The sequence below is a fragment of the Phaseolus vulgaris genome, chromosome 1, assembly GCF_000499845.2.
Source record: "Phaseolus vulgaris cultivar G19833 chromosome 1, P. vulgaris v2.0, whole genome shotgun sequence".
Taxonomy (NCBI): domain Eukaryota; kingdom Viridiplantae; phylum Streptophyta; class Magnoliopsida; order Fabales; family Fabaceae; genus Phaseolus; species Phaseolus vulgaris.
In genome coordinates, this window is record NC_023759.2 from 50,763,000 (window position 1) to 50,781,109 (window position 18,110).

The following is an 18,110-nucleotide window of genomic DNA, read 5'->3' on the forward strand; positions in this document are numbered from 1 at the left end:
AACTAGTCTTGTTAATTCACTTTGAGTACAATAGTTTTGATCATATCGATCAATCTTAATCGGTGCTGAGTCTTAATTAATAGTAAGAATCCGACCAATACACAATCAACTATATAATTTTTATTTTTTTATCCAAAATTTTATCCAATCACACAATTGACATTCAATTCAATTAAATTAGTTTATTCCCAATCTCTCGACATGTAAACCCTTATTACAAATCCTAATTCCTTAAGTGAGTTTGACTGGAGATAAATATTAATTTAAAGAAATCACAACAAAATGTATTCTTTCAAACTATCTGTATCATAGGAGATATTCAAATCTTAATTTTAAGTATAATAACTAAAATATTTCTAGTAAGAATGAAAAATTATAAAATATTTATTATCTTTTTTAATGAAAAACTTTAATTCTGAAAATTAGTTTGCTATTTCTGAATGGACATTTTATAAACGGTGACAACGCATCGCTATTACGTGCGTCTGTTAATACGCGCGGTAAAAGGGCATAATCGGAATAAAATAAAGCCAATGCTCTATATAAACTAAACCGGCAAAATTCCCGCCATTTTTCTTCTGCATCTCCACTGAGAGAAACCCTAGAGAGAGAGCGAGAGAGAGCAATGGACGAGGAAATCAAATCCGAATTCAAAAGAAGCGGTTTCGACATCGAAGACGAACAAGAAATTCTCAGCAAATGTAAGCGATTCTTCGGTTTTTCTTCTATTCATGCACAATAGTTTATCTGTTAAACTTCTGAGAATGTGTAGGTGTCACTTTCTGCATCAATTACAGTCTCACTCCTTCCGATCTCGTCTCAAGCTGGGAAGTTCATTACCTCAATAGGTTTGCGTCTTCTTCTGCTGTTTTCGTTTAGTATTTTTCACTAAGTGTTATTTGTTACTTCGTAGTTTGTGGATTCCTTAGTCTAGAAGGATGTGTACTCTGTTATCCGCGTTACGTTGCTAACGAGTCTCCGGAAACTTACAATCCGTCGTTTGTTTGATATGAAATGAACGCTTCAAAGAAAAGTGTATTGCACGAAACACTTGTGTTCATTTAATGAAAAATAGAAAAGTAATAATTGAAAAGAACAAAAAAAAAAAAAACATCGGAGTTAGTTCATTTCCTTTTATGAGAGGAAAGGTTGATTTAACGTTTTGGTTCGAAAATAGGTGTTCTGGTTTGTTAGATATTTTGTAGTTTGAGATAAACATTTCAAAGAACTGTGTTGCGTCATGTGCTCTAACTCAGATTTTGTTCTTTCTTTCAATTTGAGTTTGTCAATGTTTTAATAATTATGTGTTGATTTAATGATTTGATCTGGAAGATAAGCGTTGTGGTTTGGTAGATAGTTTGTAGTTTGAATTTAGTTGGTTGTTTTTGACAGACAGCTGAATGAACCAATAGTAGAGAGTGCCGAAATTGATGGCTTTCTGTTGCATCTACAAAATCAGAAGAAAGAGGACATTATAAAGGAAAAGGAAGAATCTGGCTTGCATATGTACACTATCGGAGATGTAGAAATGTGAGCATATTCTACTAGGATCTTGTATTTATGTCCATGGTTCTTTGATGCTTTGTGCTTGAATTGTTTCTATTAGTCTGCCTTAAGTGTCTTGACGATTGAATCAAGGGCAATTTTATTGCCTAACAGGAAATTCCTCGCTCTGTGAATGAAGCCTTCTGCAAAATAAAAAGTGCACAGAAATAAAAAAGATAATTATGTACCGCCATTAATATGTATTTGGGAGGGCACTTGCATGCTTGATTTTGGGTGACTTTTGAATTTTTTAAATTTAATTTGGTTATTATTGAATTTCAAGATAAGTGATTTATGTTTGAAACTATTGTCTCAAAAGCAGTCTGTGGTGAGATTCAGCGTGAAATGTTCAACTAAACACAAAAGTCACATTCACTTATCTTTTGTTGTATTTACTTTTTAAGGCATAATCACGAATTGTGATTTCTTTTTACAAGTGAAACATCTATGATTGATTCTCTTTGAATGTGGTTTTGGTTCTTCCCAACTTATTTGCAAGCATACCATAAATGGTGTTTGAATATGCCTCCCTGTTGATAACATCATAATTTTACTGCAAAAGCAAATGATCGCTTGACTGCATCTTTTCAAACTTCAATTTGTTGTCAACCAGCTTCCTTTTTTTTTTGGAATTATGTTTGATCTTTTCTCTACCCATTTTTCTTTAATATAAAGGAACATGCATATTGGGTTATAATACCATGTACTCTGGTTATTGGTGTTTGTTTTTCACTGAATCCTGTATGGTTATGTAATAGTTGACGAAGCAGGCAGAACTGTTTGATGTTAGTTCATAAATCCTTTCATGCAGGCTCTTAAATAATGATGATGATACAAAGGACAATACTCCTGGAACTCCAATAAATCATCATCATGATACTTTTTCTCCAACTGACACAACATCTTTAATGTATGAGAATGTTTTATCTTCTGGGAAAGCATCAAAGTCAAAACTAATTACACCCTTTTCAAAGCGAACAGAAAGATTTGCAGTGAAATTTAGTATCAACACTCTCCCTAGTGTAGAGAATGGGAAGCAAGAACTTAATCACGAGGATACTGAGAATGATGAAGATGATGTTGTCAGAAGAGTTCCACAACGTGAAAGGTGTTCATTGGTCATTCATGGATCAGGACTCAAACCAGGTTGTAGATTCATGTATGATAGAACAGAGGATAGGGTATGTGATGTATAGTATGACTCCTAAGTAAATCATTATCCTTTTACATCTGTTTGTTGAAATCTGATTATTTTTATTTAGCTTAATGCAATAGAAAACCGAATTAGGAAACATACAAGGGCATTTGTAGCTTCTGGGCTCTATGAAGAACCAACAGACCCCACATCTGCTTCACAGGTAAATATACTACTTCCCTTTCTGTCCCATGCACACACTGAAATTTGAAGGCAAAATTATGTTTTTTGTCATAGATATACACGGACATTCTGAAGCACCAAAATTTAATTATGGCTCTTGGATAACAAGATTCTTACGCTGTTTTATTTTTAACTTGGGCATCAGATTTGTTAATCTGATCTGTGACGGCATTGAATGATCTTTGGATGAGTGTAGATTGTCTAATAATTTTGAATTTATATTATTTATCAGAGGAGCATTTTTGCTGTTGGCATGATTTGTTGTGATGCAGAAGGCCGTTTAAATGAGAAGTCTGTCATGCTGCAGAGCAGGTAATAGTCTCCACGTGCCATCAATATGCATGTATCTTTTATCTCATCAGAGTATCAGACTGATGTGTCTGTGTGCCTGTGTTGGATTTTTTTATAAACATGGAACAAACATTCACAATAACAAAGTCAGTCTATTCAACTTGACTGGAGCTTTTGCCAATGAGTGGAATGCTGTGATACAATTCTTAATAATTTGTGATCAATTATTTATTTAGGGAATTAATGGGAGATTGTTGGTTAAATCATTTAAGGCATTGAATGTGTTTAAGGGTGATATTACACTATATTTTTGTCTTCTCAATTTTATCTATCATACATGGGTCTGTTTTCTTCTAACTTGGCAGTATTGAGCATTCTGGAGGGGAATGTGTTCGCCTTGACTTGCAACGTTTAAACCATTATTCAATTTTTCCTGGCCAGGTTAGTAAAGTAAATATGATGAGTTAAAACACTGGTTTTAAATGTGTAAGTACCTGAGTTATAAAATGAAGATTTTATCTTGATAGGTAGTTGGTATTGGAGGACATAATCCTAGTGGGCATTGCTTCATTGCATCTAAATTGGTGGATTCTATACCTACGTCTGTAGCTGATGAGAATTTGAATCCTCCGAAGAAGCAAGCTATTGATAAGGAGAATCAGTCTACTGATACGCTTTGTAAACAGAGAGAGTTATCAATGGTTCGTATAATGCATCTCCTTTATGTGTTATGGAAACTATATTGTGCTATAGATTTCATTTTGATAAATTGTCAGAACATTTGGAAAATTTGCTTTTACAGTTCTAACAATGAAAAAATTGCAAAGGAATGTCATAATTCATAAGACATTCATGTGGTGCATGTAAGCTTGTATTTCCTATAAGGGAAGTTGAGATATTTCAGATTTTCAAAGAAATTACAGTCTCTTTCTCAAATACTTTTTGTATAATTCTATACATCTCGCATTTTTGTCAGTATTTTATCTTTTACTCTTGCCTGTCGTGCTTAACAGATTATTGCGGCTGGTCCCTTTACTACAGCAGACAATTTGTTGTTTGAGCCTCTTACAGAACTGCTGCAATATGCAAAACGAAGACCACCACATTTGCTTGTATTGGTAAATACCTCATATACTACAATCTGCATATTTCTATCATAATTTTTTTATTATGCCTTTGACAGTATGTGCTAGATCCTTTAAGCATGAAAACTTGGTGTTGTTGACAACTGGGTTTTGTCTCAGCTGGGACCATTTGTGGACTCTGAGCACCCAGATCTTAAGAAAGGAACTGTAGACAGGACTTTTGATGAAATATTTCATTTTGAAATCCTGAGGAAGGTATTTAAAGGAAAGGATTCTTTTTGGAAATTCTATTTTTTTTTCATATTTCTTACTCCCATGGGATTATTTGCCATTTCCAGTTGGAAGATTATGTAGAACATGTGGGTTCTGGAACACGTGTTCTTCTTGTTCCATCTATACGTGATGCTAACCATGATTTTGTGTTTCCTCAGGTAATGATTAATTGGATCAATTAGGATATCAAGATTTTTGTTCCTGTTAGTGTATTGTTTAACCAGATCCGAAATATGATTTAATAATTTGTTTTTGTAGCCTGCATTGGAAATCAATTTATCTGATTTCAAATCTCAGGTATGATCTTTTTAGATACAAAAAAAATTGGTATAATGATTTTAAAGCATTTAAGAATTAATCTTCAGAACTCTTCCTTAAACTAGCAGAATTCATTCAGCATTGACACAGTTTGGCTATGATGCTTACATAATTTTTTTTTTTTCAGATAGTCAGTCTCGCTAATCCTGGAATCTTTGAGGCCAATGAGGTATTGTATTGGGGGTTTACCCTAGTTACTTTCTCAAGTTCTGCAATATACGTCTTGGATTTTGTATAAATAAAATATTTGAATCACAAGAAGCATATTATTTAATGAAACCTTTACATCCATGTTCAAGAAAGTTCTTGTAGGCTTTTTTTTGCCATTTGCTGATTTTCTTTTAAACTTAAAGAAGAAAGTTAAGTCATAAGGTTTAGTCAGATGCTTTGTGTAGAGAGAAGCAAGTAACAAATAATTCATCAAGGATTGGTTTTCAGGTTAAGGTTGGTTGCTGCACCGTGGATGTTATCAAGCAAACCAGTGGAGAGGAGATATCGCGAACTGCAGCAGATGGAAAACCCATTGATCGCATGAGTAGACTTGCAAACCATATTCTCAACCAACAAAGGTAATACTTGTATCATGTGATTTATTTTGCTTATTGTTGGGTTCAGGAAGTATCAGAAACATCTAATGTTGTTCAATTTTTGAGTCAGCTTCTATCCACTTTACCCACCCGCAGAAAGTGTTCCCTTGGACTTTTCGCTTGCTCCAGAAGCCCTTCAGCTTTCATTGGTTCCCGACATACTTATCTTACCTTCAGACATCAAGTACTTTGTCAAGGTAAAAAAATAGTCTTCACCTTTTTAGATGCTTCATTTTCTTCCAAATACTTACAAAATCATTAAATAAAAATTAATTTTAAAGATCAAAATAATTATTTACTATTTGATTAGATTAGAAACCATTTTATAAATTAAAAAAACTATTAATATTTAAAATACTTTCTATTATTAAAAATTTATAATAATTTTTAAATTAATATTTAATTATTAATTACCAAAGTTTTAGTTACTTACTACTTTATATTTTAAATTAGTCTTTATTAATCTTTTAGAAATTAATTTAAAATTTAAAAGATTAGTGTTAAAATTTAGATAACTAATTTAAATAGAAATTTATAAATTTTTATTTATAATAGAAACTATTTTAAATATAAACAATTTTTGAATTAGTGGATAATTTACTTAACATATCGATTAATTATTTTATCTTTAAATTTAATTAGTATTTAATAATTTTTTTTGTAGTATTTGAATACTATTTTATGATAGAAAGTTTAGAAATAGACACTCTCCCTGCAGATGCTTAGCAGCGAAAGTGAAGGCATAAACAACTCGAACTCGAAATGCATAGCTGTAAATCCGGGTAGACTAGCGAAGGGAGAAGGAGGGGGAACTTTTGTCGAGCTTCATTATGGTGGGGGTTCCGACCAAATTAACGCTTCAATTGTTGGCATATGATGTTGAAGATGCATTTTGTTAAGGTAACCACTTAAATTAGTTTTAGCTTTAACCTCCATCATGTTTGTTATTTTTTTAATCAAATCTGTACAAATGTATCCTCTAGAAACCACACCGGCAGCTCCAGCCGTTTAATTAATGAACACATAAATCATAGTTTATTACTTGGGAAAATTATGTTGATTTTTTTGTATGCACATTAATCATATTTCACATCTCACTTTGCAAGATATATTCGGTTTTATACTATAATTTTAACAATTTAATTAGAGAATGTACTTGCACTTTGTTAACTTCTAGTTTCATCATTTATGTATGGTAAGATTATTAATTTTGCTGTAGGGATTCAAAACTGTTTGTTTTTAGATTATAAATATCTTAAAACGAGGAACACATAATTTGACTTACTTTCATTATAAAAATTAAGCAATAATTGACTCTATTCATAAATTTCAATTGTCAATAAAATTTTAAATGTTAGGTATGTTTATTTTTACATAATTAGATTCATGTGATGAACAAAATAAATATTTAAGATAAAGAAGTTATATTATAAATAATTTTATGTGAAAATTGTTATGATAAAAAATGAATGTTATATATATTTTCTGGGGTAATTTAAGTATTTTTCATTATTTAATATCTGAAGAATTACAGAAATTTAATATTTCAAAATATACATTTGATTAATAGAATTAATTATTCATTCTGTCTTAGGATTCAATTTTCTTGCTTGGAAACTTTTATGATTCACCATGCAAGCAACAAAATGATTGGCAACTTCTAAAACAAAACAGCGTTAATCTAGAACCTAGAACGTGAATCATTTTTAGTTCAATTGGAGAATAAATGAATGGGTAGTGTTCAAATGTGTATAACTTCATAAGTTAATTTTTTCGACATATAAAATTCCATATATTCCAATAGTAAAAATTCTAATTTAATTTGATTTGAACATGCTTTTTCTACTTCTAAGTTATAAAATTGTCTATAACTGTTTTACCCAAATCAAATTCAATGAATAAATCAACGTGTATGTTATATTTGAAAATTTTAATGACATTTTTGTTCACATTTTTTGTAATTTGAAAATAAATGTTAGTGATTATTAAGTTCCAAGGATGGTTACTTTTAAAATGATCAGCTATTGCAACATTTTATATGCTGATCTTAATTTAACTTTAATAATTTGGTCGAAATAACATAATAGACAATAATTTGTTACAAGAGAAAGTCATAATTGTTATTAGCAAATACTTTCTTAAATTTGGTATGGGGGAAAATTTCTCTAACCTTAAATGAAATCCAAAATAACTTAATTTTATACCATCAAAGAAAATAAAGCTAACTAATTATTTTCCTCCAAATTAAAGTTACTTCTATAAATATACACTAAAAAAATAAATCAGTAAACTTAAAAATTTAAAGTGATAAAATATTTACAATTAATGATTAAAAATAAAGCCGCATCGTAATTACATTCAAATTACATTTTTCTAAAATAAAATATTGGTATTCATGAACGAATCGAAACATACCCCAAAATTAAGTAAAAAATAAAATAAAATTAATGTCAATACATAAATTTATCGTATATCGATTCAAAAAGATTGTGTTTTCATGTATTTTATAATAACTAAAGATATATTTAGGAATGATTGTATTACAGAGGAGAATATGGACATTGATGGAATATTAGTATTTTGTTGCATGCAAGGAAGGGTACAATTGTGCAACCTAATATATAAGTCGTCGACAAATAGCAAATAGAAATTCAGCAATGGGCCGGTAATAAGTTAATAAACATTGCGGATTCCCGCAATGAACACCCAAGAAAATCTAGGGCAAAAACGACAGATTTGCTTATAAGAATTATGCCTATTCCGTTAACATGACGATAAATACCAAACCAGTACAAAAGATGCAGAACACCTTGAATTTCACCATTAAGTTCAACTAAGACTCTACTACGGTAGAACTAAGCTTAAATAAAACTCAGGCAAAGAATAAACTATCACCGTACAGCAGGAGTCGAAAAGGTGCAAAAGCTCAGGTTCCCAGAGTAAACAGATTGCTGGATTACATCACCATACCTCCATCAATGGTGAAAACCTGCGCCAATCAATTCTAGTCTAAATAAATGCTTTAGGTGATAGTGGGAAAGAAATACATGTAAACAATATAAGTTATAGAACCCCAATGCATAACTTGATTTTAACTTGTAAAAAGAAGTTTGATTCATTTTACTTCTCTATTTGTCAAGTCCTTGGGGAAAAATTTATTCAAACTAAGTCATAATACCTATAATTTTATGGATTACAACAAGTAGTTAGGTAGTTTAACTAGGTAAGTCGGTTATTTTCATTCATGGGAATAAATAAATGACCTGTCCAGTGATGTAACTAGAAGCTTGATTAAGAGCCAAGAATTCCACCAGTCCAGCAACTTCCTCCGGTTGGCCATATCTTCCTGAATCCAAGTTAAAAACGACAAGTTAATAAAAAAGTTAAACAAATTAAAACCTCCATTATAGTATTTCCAATGTTCACCTAGTGGGATTGTCTCTAATATCTTCTTCTCAATGTCCTGTCCTAACTTTGCAGTCATGTCAGATGCAATAAACCCCGGAGCAACCGCATTAACCTGGCAAAGGAAACCAGGTTTAAGTTAATTCGTCAGCTAATATTGTAAACCTTTGATGCCAGAAAGAAAATGCATAGATTCTTAGTAAATTACGGTGATGTTTCTGCTAGCATATTCCTTTGCAACTGTTTTTGTCAGGCCAATTACTCCTGCTTTTGCAGCACTATAATTGGCTTGTCCAACATTACCAACTAAACCGACAACTGATGCAATATTGACTATCCTTCCCTGCAAAAACAATTTACATGAAAGTATAGATCTTAGTGACCATTGTCAGCTTGCAAACCATAAAATGAGATAGCAAAGCATGGATGCTAAAAGCACTAAATTTACAAAAAGGAATCGTTGGTAAGAATATCTTCACTTTAGGAATAATTAATCACTTCACAGATTAATGATATTACTGTGACTAATGGCTAACCAGTCATTGAATTAATTAACCACTTGAGATGTCCATAAAAAAAATTCATTAAGGATTTCTCAATACAAAAGAACAATTTAGTGGTATCTCACCTTCTTTTTCTTCATCATAACCTTAGCAGCAGCCTGCAGAAATAAACTAGCTCAGATCCAATTGAAAATGAAAAAGGAAAAACTAAGCTTTTTGGGTTTGAGAGAACGCTTTCTTGATTTATTTATTTATTTCAAAAATAATTACAGGAATGCCACCCTATTTTAAATTTGCTTATTATTGTTTCCAAAGATTTATACACAACATTTAAACAGGGTTTTTAAAAAAAAACTTTATGCACAAATCTTTAAAAGCAGAAACAAGGCCTTCAAAAAGTGACATTTCTATAATTATATCATAAAACAGAAAATGTTTTCTCAAACTAAACAAGAATTTCAAACAAACTCTGATTGAAAACATATTTACCTGTATGCAAAGAAAAACACCAGTTAGATTTAGATCAATAACATCCTGCCATTGAGATTTCTTCATTCTCATCAGTAAACCATCTTTAGTTATTCCTGAAAGACATAACAATATTTATTTGAGAATGACTGAAGAAAAAGAGAGGGGGAGGAAGGGGGCTAGCTCAACCACAGAAGCTTTCCAACTTACCTGCATTGTTTATCAATACATCAACTGTTCCCCAAGCATCAACTGCCTGCAGATGTAAAAGTTATGAAGCAGCCAAGGTAGAATAAGGTAAATGTAAGGATTCAAGAGTATCTGCTCACAGTTTTAATCATAGCCTCCACATCTGCCTCATTAGAAACATCTCCACCAAATGTAAGAGCTTGCCCACCAAATTCCTCAATCTAAATTCCTCAAACAAATTAATACATATTAAAACAACGTATAAATAATGTGTAACTAAACAAATCAATGCAATTCAGACAATCACTATTTTCTCCTGGGTAAAAGAAACTTATAATCATAATAAGCATTTTTTACAACAACATTGCTATCGGCTAAAATAACAAATATGCTGATATTATAGGATATCCGAATCTCAATTATATTGCCAATGAAGAAAATGTATAATAAAACAATTAAAGTAATCACATTGGTTCAGACTTAGTAAATAACTCCACATTATGGCCCGAATATGATATTTCACGAAAACTATATCACATAAATAGCAACAGATGCGCACTAAAAAACTAATCACACAAGTTTCAGGAGGAAAAATTCTACCTCTTTGGAAACCTCCTCGGCTTCCTTGGATGACCTTGCATAGTTGACCAGAACCTGCAACACAAGGCCAAGTTACTAAACACAGGATCCCAAAGCAAATCACGACAGTATTACAGCAATGTAGACAACTTTAATTTCGTAAAGAAAGTTCCACGGAATACTCTATATCGTGACAAAAATTGAAAAACAAAAACAAAAAGTATTAACAATAGAACTGCTTATCCAAAACATGTATCTTCAACATTGCGTCACTATCGCCAGAAGCATATTTTTTATGTGCCTAATTTAAAAATCTAAAGAAGTTCAACTAACTTAAACTGCACATAATCACCGGTAAACTAAAGCAACTTAAATCGCAAATTCTAAAACAACAATTTGAAAGCGAGATACATAGATACACTATGTGAAATTCACCAAAAAATCGATAATCTAATTTTAATTTTTTTACGACAGTGAACCGTTCATTATCAGATTACGCTCAACATTGGCGAAGACGAACCTTGCAACCTGCTTTACCTAAGGTCAGTGCAATCGCTCGGCCAATACCTCTGGAAGCTCCGGTAACCACTACAACCGGCGCTTCCACTTTCTGAGTTGCTCCGGTTCCAGCTTCCTCCAGAGTAGCAACCTGCGCTCTCACACCTGCACTTACGCGTATCAAATAATCACCAAAACTGAACACGCGGACATAATAACGATTGAAATGCAAAACGCAAAAAGCAAAAAACAAATCCGTACCAGAGGATCTAAACGGAGCACTCGATTGGTGACGAAGGCCGGAAACGGAACGGCGATTCGTGAGAACCGGAGACCATTGCCTGATCTGACAGACTTTCCGGTTACCGGAGGCGGCGAAGTTGGCGGTTCGGAGAGCGACGCAATTGGATCCGGCAATAGAAGCCATGAGTGTTCCGAAAACGCAACGAGAAGCAAAAATGGAAGAAGCCAGAGAGAGAATAGTGGAGAAGGAGAGAAAGAAAGTGTGTTGCAGTTTTTAAAACAGAATTCGGTTGCGGTTGTTAGATTAGTGCTTGCTTTGGGAGCTCCGCAGAGAGTGAATGTTGGTAATGAAAGGGCGATGGTAACAAAGGGAGTGTGGTTTGTGAGGGGAGGTGGCAATTACCGCGTGAGCCCTTATATTGCGCGATTCTATGTGAGTGTGTAAAGGGTAAAATGGTAAATGAAGGCCTTCTTTATACTTGGGAGCATCGTTTTCGTTGGTAGTGAAGTGATACACCATTCACCTAAACTAAACCTATGTCTGACTCACCAAAAGTATGAGCCAAATTATTCCTACACCATATCAATTCAAAAATCATCACCTGATATTAAAAATGACAAAAATATTCTGATGAAAATAACTTTAAATAAAAAAATGTTTAAATAAAAATTATTTCCAAAACCTTTTATCTCTAGAAATATTCTTTCAATTCTGAAATTTTTTATTAATAATGTATTTTCAATTTTGTATTACAGATTTTTTTTGTCCGGAATATTTTTGTTTGGAATGTATTTTTTTTTAATTATATTTACTATTTTAGATTTTTAAATTTGAAATAAAAATAATTTTAAAATTTTTTAAAAATGATAGAGTACATGTTAAAATTGATATGGTGCAGGAAGAAATTGGCAAAAGTATATTAGAGAATACAACATTTTTTTTTTCTTTCTACATCATTTACTACATTACATGTGTCTATTCGTTATAAAATAAAGGAATTTAAAAGTAAATTCAAGTTTTGTGTCTAAGACAAGCTTATTTTATTCACGTTTATTATAAAGACCTAATTGTAATTATTTCATCGATTAATATATTATGTAAATGTAACTATAGCTGCCGATAAAACAAAAGAAAAAGAAAACCAATGCAACTACTGCTAAACTTACAACTGTAAATTCCAATATTAAAAATGCTATTTAATTTTGAAACATAAAAAGATACTAATACAATATTTTAAAAGAATTTAGAAAAAATATTGCCAAATTTTTCGACATCAAAATTCTTAATACATACTAAAAAGACTATTTAAAAATAATAGAATTATTGAAAAAATATCTTAAAAATTAATTTCTAATTCTTAGCTGTAAAGTTTCAAAATAATATACTTCGATAGAATAAAAAAACCATTTCTAAGAATGAGAAGTGTTTGACAAAGTTTAAAAAAAATGATAAAAATGCATTTTAATTCCTTTGAAAAAAATCTAACTTAATTTCGTTATCCAAAAAATACTTTCCTCCATTTTCATCCCCTTTAATTTGAGAATACTTAATTTTTTAGCCATTTTCCAACTTAAAAGTATTTTTTGTCACCTATGAGAATAAGGTATCTGGTTTACACGTAAATCTACTTATGATATTAATATATGTATATATATATATATATATATATATATAATTTTCTGTCTGTAAACAGTTTTGTTATTCACATATTTATTCAGATGTAGTAAAACCCAAGCTCCAGTAACGAGTCATAACATAACTCATGATGAGAGAAAGCTTCACTTTTTTACCTCTTTTCTAACTTTGGCATTGCAGCAAGAGAACCCTACCAAAAATTGTATTCAGAACAAGTAAGATAACAGATCAGAAAATCGACGATCTGTTTACAAACTTCTAAATTGTTTAGATCAGATGCAGAGTCAGAAGCTCCAGTTTTAAAAGGTTGTTTAGATAGAGACACCAATTAAGCATTCTTTTGTGCAGGTTTCTTCGAATTGTTTTTCCGACGAACCTTCACCAAAGCTTTTTGTATATCCTACAACAATAAAAAGAAAAATGAAGATCATTCGAGTATGTATCTCAAGAATACATCTTCAACATAAAGAAATAAGTTTATGTAATTGCTCAAGCCAAGTTGACCCAAGCCATATACACTGATATAAGCCTAATCAGATAACTCGAGCTAGTCCTCTAAGCAATAAGATGCCTGCCCTAAGACCTCCACCAAGCATAATTTAAGGTAGCATTTTGAATTACTTTTAACACAAACTAGTCCAGGAATTGGTCCCAATCACAACGCTTAATCCATAGGAAGATTTGGTTTGGCGATATCATCATAATATAAATCCAAGTAGTGAATGAAAGTTAAGGTGCCAGGCACAAAAGTTAAAACAATATAAGCAAGCCTCTTCCTTACCCCATCAGGTTCGTGTTGAATTGTCCCTGGGGTCCAAAGGCCCTCCAAATTGTAGTAAGCTCTAGCCTTTTCATCAAGTGCATGAATTATCACTTTACCTAAACATAAAATTGATCCATAAAGGAAAAAAAAGGCATGTTAGAACTATAAATCCAATAATTGAAAGTTTTTATAACATAAAAAGCACTGTTCATTGATCTAGAAAAACTACTCTTTAACAGGAAGTGACAGAGAATAGACCTACTAAACCCTTAAAACTAACAAATAAATTATTTCCCCGAAGCCTTGTCAAGCCATAGGACTCTGAGCAAATGAAAGGAGTTAACATGTAAGTGATCCATGAAAGAATCGTCAACTTGCAACACCTCCCAGAGGGGATAAAAAGAGCAAACCGCAATGTTGGATTAGTTGTAACAGACAAATTTCAGTTAATTCTTCAATAAAAGAGTCTTGTTCGAAGAATATATGTATGACACATCACCCATTCGGGTGGCAATGTGGACTAACCCACTCCGTTTTGGCTTGTCTCACCGCATCTCGCATGCCAGGAACAGGTCGAGACAAGCTGATCCACATAAGACTTCGAGTTAATAGTTCTGTCTAACCCACTCCTATGTAAATTTTTTAAAATAGTTAACAAAAACCTTTTAACTTTTAAATCCCAAATTAAATGTCTTACAAAAACATTAATAAGTTACTATTTACTACAAATAAATAAAAATGCTGTGAAAATATATATTAAAGTCGACCATGAAATGAAATCTAGATTTATACTAGTAAATATACAATATTCATGAAATAATGAATGAAAATATTTAGTCATATTCAACATACAGATAATACTATATAACAATAAAAGATTAAAAAAATCCAGGTTACTGGACGGGCTGACCCACACTTTCGCCCATGCAAATTGTGTTATGTGGACGGCTTATGTGGGTTGATGGGCTTAAATGTCCAGCTCGTCCTACCCTTTTTTACAACAGGTTGCACGCCGGCCTACATGGCCTACCCACCTTGCCACCCCTAATCACCCAAGAATGGTAATTCACTGACTCCATTCAACAGCGAAGAAATTAGAATAAGTGCAAGAAAGAAAATCAGAGGTTGGAGACTGGAAACAGATACGAAGTTGAGACTTAACTCATTATCTTATTTGATTTAGTGAATATCACACAGAGTAACATGCGCTTACACAATAATGTTGTGGAATGAACAAGTTAACTTAGCCACTTTCTAGTACTAACGAACTAACTAGTCACACTGGTAGCATACTTAATTAGCTAGGGAAGAAATGAGCCTCCACTTAAACTGAATTAGTAGCTCTCTGATGTGAGCTTCAACCACTATCTGCATACTGGTTTACATAACATACATCATACAACATCGATAGTGTGGATGAAATAGACGTCTCTGAAAAAGAAGACCCCATTAAAGACACTCAACTAGTTCTTTGTAAATATTAATTATTGAAGAAGTATGTGAATACCCCATATCAACAACATTCCTAAAAAAATAGAACATTTAGCAACCTCAGTCAATATGCTATATCTGTTACCAGCCATTATCATTATGGTAGTAGAATCGAGATACAAGTAGTGTATCGAAGAGTTGATATTATGAATCGTAAATCGTTTCGTATCATGAATCGTAGATTCATAAACATTACAAAATTTAATATATACTTAAATATATAAGATATGTATACATGCAAGATACAATAAATTATATATATACCACACTTCACCAAAACAACCTCTAAAAAAATAATGTGGTGCATACATGTTATTAAACAAATTCTGTCTATCTTCTTTTATTTACTCATTTTTTAAATTCCACACCGATTCACACAATACAGAATCGTTTCGTTTCGAGATTCAGCGATTCTTCATGCGTCGCACGATACAGTTAAGATTCAGGAACGAAAAAGATTCGTCAAAAGATTCGTATCTTGGAAGGGTGAAACTGTATCGTTTCGTATGGTAAAATACTAACTACTATGATTATCATTACTATAATTTTGCTCCCTTTGAATTCTCAGCTAGAAAAAATTTCTTCAAAATGACTTTAGGTGAGAAAAATAAGAAAAAATGAAATGAACTTCTTCATGAGTTAATTTAGATAAATTATATAAGAAAATTCTACAAATTTGGGTATGCATAAATTAATTTTAACCAAATAAACTATCTCTCTCGAAGATTGTCTAAACAACCCCTAATGGATTTTCTAAATTCAACAAAACGAAAGCATATGAACACAAACAACAACAATAAAAGCATTAGATACCAGAGTCAATGACGATCCACTTTCCTCCAGCTTGCCCTTGCACACTCGGCAGCATCATTCGTTCAGCTCCCTTCTGTTTCTGTTTAGCCTGGTCAATCACCCAAACATACATAAGTCGGAAGAAAAACGAAACGATAACTGTTTCTGAGTTTCAATCGAAAATCAACAAAGCGAGAAAAAATGACGAAGAAACGAAGGTGTGGTGCCTTGTAAATTAGGGCTTGAGCGATGTTCTTGACGTGCCAGGTGGACCTGCCAGTGGCGAGAACCATGAAATCAGCCCAATCGCAGTGCTTGGGAACCGGTATCACCTTAACGTCGTCAGCTTTGATCTCCGTCAGAACCTTCTCGATCTCCGGCAGATCCAGAAGGTCTTTACGGCCGTCCACGGCGGCGAAAGAAGAAAAGGCTACGTTCTTCTTCCATGGCTGATGAAGAAGAAGGGACTCAGAATATCGCAAACACGTTCGAGTTCGGAGAAATCCCCACATTCGAATTCCACGTTCAAATCAAATCAGAGCACAGCGAGTGAGTTTGCGGAGAAGTTATACCCTTGTAATGTGACGACGCCGTTTTCATTTCTAGTGTTTTTTTTTCCCACTGGTATTGGTCTATCCGCATTTTCAGTTTTTCCTCCGTTGTAGAATAATAATAAAAAATACAATATTAAAATCCGAATATCCAATAATATAAAATATATATATTAATAATTTATATTAAAATATAAAAATAATATGATTAAATATTAATATATTAAATTATAAGTGGTTATATTTTCTTAACAGATATCAACCTATCATCTCTTTTTATAAATAAATTAATAATTAGGAGGGGAATTTTGTTTATCCAATTCAAACGGGTCATTTATCCAAGTTAAACTTTGAGTTTAACTAAAATTAGTAGAAGATTTTTTTAAGGATTAAATATATTTTTGTCTTATATTATAAAATTAATTTTTTTTTTCCAAACTTTATATCTCTTGAATAGTTGTAGTAAGTAAACTATTAAAATAAGTTTTGGTTAATTTTTTTTACATGGTAAACTGTACCGGTATGGGCGAGGCCGACCCCTAACCTCCCTGCCCGAGACTCGGTCAACCTGACCAAAACCAAAGGAAGACCGGCCGAGACCTGAGAGACTTGGCCGAGATGACAAGGCCGACTGCCTGTTTGGTCGAGACCTTGGAAGACTCGGTCGAAACCTTAAGAGTCTTGGCCGAGACGACCGACACCACTGGAATTTGGCCGAGGGCCGACCCACACCATGGGTACTTGGCTGTCGACCGACCCCTACTAAAGTTAACGCTCAAACCAAGATCAGTGAAGTTAATCCATCATTAAGAATTAAGTAATGCGACCTTAACTGGTATCCACCTTGATAAACGGGCTCAACAAGGTAGGCTCATTAGAATAATATAAATAGCACGTATTCCAATGAGTAAGGTATGTCATTTATTACTGTTCACCTACTTGAGAGCTGACCACCCGCTTTACTGACTTGAGCGTCGGAGTGCCTTCGCAGGTACCCCACCATCCGGTGTTCAGCCGAGACCGAGTGTCGAAGTAGAAGCAAAAGGACGAGAATAATCCCAGCTCACCATCCAGTCACCTGACCGACGAAGCAATGAGAAGAAGACTTTAATAGTTCTCTAGGTCTCATCTCCCTAGTAGGAACATAAACTATTTGTTCATGGGAACTAGAATGTAAAATATTTCATGCTAATTGATAGTTGATATGATATTATAATATAATTTATTTTAAAATTTTATTTGTTATATTAAAAAATGATAAAAAAATATTTTAATAGTTTATTTATTGCAATTTTAAAGTTTAAACTGGAAAAAATACGTTAAAATAAAAGAAAATGAAAAAGATATTTAACTCATCTTCTTTTTTCATTTTCTTTTTTATGAGAGCACGTAGTTACAAATGTATAAGAAAGTGGGGAATGATGACAAATTGACAAAGATTTCTTTTGAAATATCTATGATGCAACCATGCGACAAAAGTCAATTTTACATTTATTTGCGTTCGTGCATAAGCAA

At 32.6% G+C, this 18,110-nt stretch overlaps 3 protein-coding genes across 4 annotated transcripts; 1 reads left to right on the plus strand and 2 right to left on the minus strand.

The window, feature by feature from the left end:
- Nucleotides 1-567: 567 nt before the first annotated feature.
- Nucleotides 568-6,628, plus strand: LOC137815226 (uncharacterized). Of its 2 annotated transcripts, none has more exons than XM_068618320.1 (16): nt 568-701; nt 773-848; nt 1,393-1,530; nt 2,357-2,726; nt 2,808-2,903; nt 3,156-3,235; nt 3,580-3,655; nt 3,742-3,915; nt 4,228-4,332; nt 4,459-4,554; nt 4,638-4,730; nt 4,831-4,869; nt 5,018-5,059; nt 5,329-5,459; nt 5,548-5,674; nt 6,196-6,628. In XM_068618320.1, exons 1-16 carry the CDS (start codon nt 626-628, stop codon nt 6,352-6,354), a joined length of 1,878 nt encoding a protein of 625 aa, XP_068474421.1. In that variant the 5' UTR covers nt 568-625; the 3' UTR covers nt 6,355-6,628. The 2 variants fall into 2 exon arrangements, with proteins under 2 accessions (XP_068474421.1, XP_068474422.1); XM_068618321.1 differs by having other exon boundaries at nt 5,574-5,674.
- A 1,410-nt stretch (nt 6,629-8,038) lies between these two features.
- LOC137815227 (3-oxoacyl-[acyl-carrier-protein] reductase 4) lies at nt 8,039-11,943 on the minus strand. Its single transcript, XM_068618322.1, has 11 exons — nt 11,381-11,943; nt 11,142-11,284; nt 10,643-10,696; nt 10,183-10,263; nt 10,064-10,109; nt 9,875-9,969; nt 9,511-9,543; nt 9,091-9,225; nt 8,904-8,997; nt 8,741-8,823; nt 8,039-8,466 (listed from the first exon to the last, which is right to left on the minus strand). Exons 1-11 carry the CDS (start codon nt 11,544-11,546, stop codon nt 8,434-8,436), a joined length of 963 nt encoding a protein of 320 aa, XP_068474423.1. The 5' UTR covers nt 11,547-11,943; the 3' UTR covers nt 8,039-8,433.
- A 1,095-nt stretch (nt 11,944-13,038) lies between these two features.
- On the minus strand, nt 13,039-16,674 carry LOC137815228 (protein Iojap-related, mitochondrial). Its single transcript, XM_068618323.1, has 4 exons — nt 16,272-16,674; nt 16,066-16,153; nt 13,780-13,877; nt 13,039-13,398 (listed from the first exon to the last, which is right to left on the minus strand). Exons 1-4 carry the CDS (start codon nt 16,554-16,556, stop codon nt 13,327-13,329), a joined length of 543 nt encoding a protein of 180 aa, XP_068474424.1. The 5' UTR covers nt 16,557-16,674; the 3' UTR covers nt 13,039-13,326.
- Nucleotides 16,675-18,110: the final 1,436 nt, after the last annotated feature.

Coding starts and splice junctions, on each gene's coding strand:
- LOC137815228 (XM_068618323.1), bottom strand. CDS start 16,556: ATGTGGGGATTTCTCCGAACTCGAACGTGTTTGCGATATTCTGAGTCC. Junction 16,154..16,271: donor CTCAAGCCCTAATTTACAAG/GCACCACACCTT, acceptor GTGATTGACCAG/GCTAAACAGAAACAGAAGGG. Junction 13,399..13,779: donor TTCAACACGAACCTGATGGG/GTAAGGAAGAGG, acceptor TTATTGTTGTAG/GATATACAAAAAGCTTTGGT.
- LOC137815227 (XM_068618322.1), bottom strand. CDS start 11,546: ATGGCTTCTATTGCCGGATCCAATTGCGTCGCTCTCCGAACCGCCAAC. Junction 9,970..10,063: donor TGTATTGATAAACAATGCAG/GTAAGTTGGAAA, acceptor TATGTCTTTCAG/GAATAACTAAAGATGGTTTA. Junction 8,998..9,090: donor ATGCTAGCAGAAACATCACC/GTAATTTACTAA, acceptor TTCCTTTGCCAG/GTTAATGCGGTTGCTCCGGG.
- LOC137815226 (XM_068618320.1), top strand. CDS start 626: ATGGACGAGGAAATCAAATCCGAATTCAAAAGAAGCGGTTTCGACATC. Junction 849..1,392: donor GAAGTTCATTACCTCAATAG/GTTTGCGTCTTC, acceptor TGTTTTTGACAG/ACAGCTGAATGAACCAATAG. Junction 5,460..5,547: donor CATATTCTCAACCAACAAAG/GTAATACTTGTA, acceptor TTTTTGAGTCAG/CTTCTATCCACTTTACCCAC.